The sequence below is a fragment of the Dendroctonus ponderosae genome, unplaced genomic scaffold (genome assembly GCF_020466585.1).
Source record: "Dendroctonus ponderosae isolate FM_Combo_2020 unplaced genomic scaffold, Dpon_F_20191213v2 Dpon_F_20191213_10, whole genome shotgun sequence".
In the NCBI taxonomy this organism is placed as follows: domain Eukaryota; kingdom Metazoa; phylum Arthropoda; class Insecta; order Coleoptera; family Curculionidae; genus Dendroctonus; species Dendroctonus ponderosae.
The window spans coordinates 856,411-860,755 of record NW_026017111.1 but is presented as its reverse complement, the minus strand read 5'-3'; the positions used below and the strand labels follow the sequence as shown (position 1 = coordinate 860,755).

The window sequence follows — 4,345 nt, the reverse complement described above, 5'->3', positions numbered from 1 at the left end:
AAAACTACTCAAGACTCCTAAGGGAGATTTCCAAAGGCGACAGTCTAGTTTCAGCTGTAATGTGCGGAGGAATGTAAGACGAGCGGGGAATGGTCGAGTTACTGCTCAATCTAGGCCTCACCTTCACCGCTTTTCTCTTGGCTCTAATGTTGAAAATGCCATAAACCACAGGGTTTGCACACGAATTGGTGCAGGCGAACAGAAAGAGGCCCTTCTGGATACGTGGATCCACGTGGATGGCCGAATCCCTGTCGTACCAATACCTGAAAATCCATTCTTTAGCACATTTCTTCATTATTTTGTTTTCTTGGCACGCGTGACACGCGAATGGCTTCGTTAACCGTTTTGACGAATGTTTTTCTGGATGGACATCGTTAGCGCTCCAGCCGACACATTTATCACTGTTTATCATCGGCGGGGGTTTGTGAGTCGGTTTTTTCTGTTGCAATCCGCATGTGAACAACGTTTCGAGATTTGTTGCCGTACTTACCAAACGCACATCACATGATAAGGAGTCCAACAGACGAAAAACACAAACACGATGATGATGGTCATCTTCAATGTCCTCGTTTTCGCCTTGCTCAAAACTCCCAGGCTGGATCTGGTTACGCTATCAGCTGAAACAAACTCCTCTGATTAGTTAACTTCTCACTATCCGGGCTCTTGCTGGAAGTTCCGATTTTCAACTTTCCCTTAAACTGCAGGGTTTTTATGTTAAAAAGGGCGCCTTGGCCCTTTTTGCAAAAGTCAATGGTTTTTGAGTATTTTTGAATTGCAAAACCGCTCACTTCCCATAAATCCTGTTAACTAAACCCTTCAAATGGGTCGATTTGAGGGACTTTAGCTAATGGGGATCGCTGCACATGCAAAGTAAAAAGTGAACATTTTAGTATCAATACGAAAATGCGTTCAGATGAAGAAATCGTTTGAAAAACCCGTTTTTTTTTCGGGCAAAGAACGGAAGACTAATCATAGAGTTACTTCGTCAATCCAAGAAAAGTCGCTTTTTCCAATGCTTAAAAGTTGAAAAGACGAAATGTTTTAGACAGACATTTTCCAACAACTCATGGCTCAAAAACTACCCCCGGTAGAAGGGAGAGTTTTATGCTAAAATATTGGCAAAACTTCACTGCTTAAGTCTGGGAAAAGTTACGATTTTAAACTATCAGCTGGAGTTTGTAACTTGAGTAAGGAAACTCTTAAACAAATGGATGGTTTTTGAACAGTTTATTTCGCAAAAACTTATTTTTATTTCAAGGAAACTTCACTGTTTCTGGTCAAGGAAAGTCATTCGCAAACTTCTAAGAGTTGAGTAGGAAAACTGTCTTTCTAAAGCGAGCGTTTTACCTTAAAATATCGACCAAACATCCCTATTTAAGATCGGCGAAAGTGGCAATTTTGCTTCCAGCTCGAATTTTTAACTGACTAAGAGTTGAATTAGGAAACTTTTAAACAAATGGATGGTTTTTGAACAGTTTATTTCGCAAAAACTGATTCAAAACAGTCATTCGCAAACTTCTAAGAGTTGAGTAGGAAAACTGTCTTTCTAAAGCGAGTGTTTTACCTTAAAATATCGACCAAACATCGCTGTTTAAGATCGGCGAAAGTGGCAATTTTGCATCCAGCTCGAATTTTTAACGGACTAAGAGTTGAGTTAGGAAACTTAAAAAAAAATGGATGATTTTTATTGATAATGGGTCACTTTTCGCTACGGGATTTTGAGGAAATATTATCGATTGTCTACTGCCAAGAGGCGAAAAAATTGGGTCGGTTTTATTATGCACATGTATGGAGAATTTCGTTCAAGTTTCCCGACTAGTGATGACTTTTCCGAAACTTTTTCACTGAAAAACTGGGTAGTTTCGGGAAAAGTTTCCGAGCATTGCCAGCAGATTCAAAGCCTCGAAAGTTTCCAGTGGACATTTCTTTCTGAGCAAGTTTTTCTAAAGGGGTGGTCGGTCGGTTTGTAAAACATCCATAGCGAGTTTGATCCAGAAAATACGTTTGTAATCTTTTTGAATGTAGAATCTGGTCTGAAAGTCTCGTCACATATAAAGAGTCATCAGGATCTTAAAGCTCTTCTTTTTATAACTTTTGAAATGTCAAGGATTTTGTAAAAACATAAGACGTTAAAGACATAATTTGTTTTGTATATCGTTTATTTCGTTACGTTGCGGCGAGACAACAGCGCCATCATCAGATTTTAAAATTCATTCAAACCCATAATTGGGAAACATTAGATTCTTTTTAGGCAGCGAAGCCTAAAAAGAATCTAATGTTTCCCAATTATGGGTTTGAATGAATTTTAAAATCTGATGATGGCGCTGTTGTCTCGCCGAAACGTAACGAAATAAACGATATACAAAAAAATGTTCTTTTCGCACTGTGACTGGAGCCCAAGGAAAAATAATATAATAACAATTAGGCGCAGTCAGGACAGTAAAACAAAGTAAAGAGTTGAAATATGATATATTCACTTACCACATCCCTTATTCCTGGTTTTGCGGAAAATCTCCCACAAAATCGACGCATAAGAGAAGATGATGACGGCCAAAGGAAAAGCGTACATTATTACCATACCAGATACGCTATAAATTAATTCGTGAAGCGGCGTGCGGAAACTGTGGTATGTTACACATTGCCTATACGTTGTTATGTTCGGGTGATGTTCCACATGGAAGATGATCATCTGCAAAATTCAAGGGAATTTGCGTAATTATCGCTGCCTGACTGGAATGTGAACAGCAGGCCAAACACCTGCCTGAAATATTCGGCTAGACGCAAAATGAATAAACCTGCCAGCCATTCTGGGGCTCTTAAAAAAGCGGTTTTACACTTTCGTGCCCGTTTTTTCAACAACTTCGGCCCGCAACTTTGTAATGCAATTTTACCTCTTTGAGTGGGCAGGACTCTTAAATTGGCATTGGATGTCGGGTGAAAGTTGGTGAAAATTTGGGTCGAGAAATAACCAATTCAGTTACCTGAGGAGCGCTGAATATCACCGCCCCCATCCAAGCACAGATAATCATATTTTTCTCCCTTCTGTCTATGTCGGCGAATTGCAGGGGTTTCAGCACAGCGTAGTACCTGAAATATTTCAAAATTTGCCACTGCTTTTTCGCCAAAAACCCTGCTTGGATCAACTGGATTTTTTACCTATCGATGCTGATGCAGCAGAGCACAAGGCTGGACAGGTAAAGGCCGAAAGTTCGAAAAAAGCTCATTATCCTGCACATGGCGTCGCCAGCTATCCATTCAACCGTCGCTGCCCATGCGATTTCCATTGGCATCATCAGGAATGTCACCTAAAAACGCACGAAAATGCAAAAAACGCGACAAAGTTCGTCTAAAGATTAGGCCTGGGTAACACTGCGTTGAGTTGCGCTATCGAGGTGTAGCCGCTCTCTGAGTTACTGAGTTATAACGCATCGGGTAATGAGTCTAAAAATCTTACAAAAGGGCCATCAACATTTTTCTCAGTAAGGTTTTACTACTTTGTTCAACCAACTAAAAAAAGTCATGTAGATTTTTCCTGCAACAGAACTGAGTCCAAAGAAAGTCGACGAGTTTTCTTGTAAAGTCGATCTCTTAAGTTGTTTGCATAAAAGATTCAGTTTTTTACAGTAAAACTTTAGGAAAAACGCGGTTTTTCTGTTTAGAGACAGTGTTGTTTAGAAATGTTGCCCTAAAAGTGAAGAAACTCCAGTTTCCAAGGGTTTTCCAAATAATTGATTATAAAATTTGGTTTAGTTCGGGGAAACGTTTTTGGAAAAAGACCCAGAAATAATTATTAGGGTTTTGTCCATGGTTCGAAGCTGCCAAAAGTTTTCCAAAGATTTTTGCAAAGCGGTTAAGGAGGCGAGTGCTCCAATAAAATGTATCTTATAATTTTTCACAGAAAATACCTGAAGATTGCCAGTATTTTAAGGAAAACTCAAAAATAATGCGACTTTTGCGTAGAAAAAATTGCTTTATAGAAACTTTGCTAAAACTGGAATAACCTGAAAATTTAAAGGAACTTTGGAAATCCTCAGAGAGCTGAGGGCGGCGAATTTTCGCAATAATGTTTTGTAAACTTCTGCTTTGTGGTTGTTTTTTTTCAAGATGGTCCTAATTATTTTCGGTAAAAAACTGAATGAAATTATTTGGTTTTTGTCCCAAATTCGAATCTAAAATGGGTTTTCTAAAGTGCGAATTTTCTAGCACAATTAATGTTGTCATTTTTGGCTGAAAACAAGAAAATCATCAGAAAATAATGTTTTTGTTTGCGTTTTCCATTAAAAACTTTTAGTTTTGTGGTCGGTTTTCGAGAAACCCTGGTTGTCGGGGAAAAACGGGAGGAATT

The 4,345-nt window shown here is 38.9% G+C and overlaps 1 protein-coding gene across 1 annotated transcript in view; it reads right to left on the bottom strand.

Annotated features, from left to right (window-relative positions):
- LOC109536979 (adipokinetic hormone/corazonin-related peptide receptor variant I) overlaps positions 1-4,345 on the bottom strand; it is a gene marked incomplete at its 3' end in the record, with an annotated part of 8,378 nt that continues 4,033 nt past the window's right edge. Inside the window, 5 exon segments of the mRNA XM_048662020.1 lie at positions 1-263; positions 491-617; positions 2,482-2,689; positions 2,982-3,087; positions 3,157-3,305. Coding sequence (XP_048517977.1) covers positions 5-263; positions 491-617; positions 2,482-2,689; positions 2,982-3,087; positions 3,157-3,305 — 849 coding nt within the window.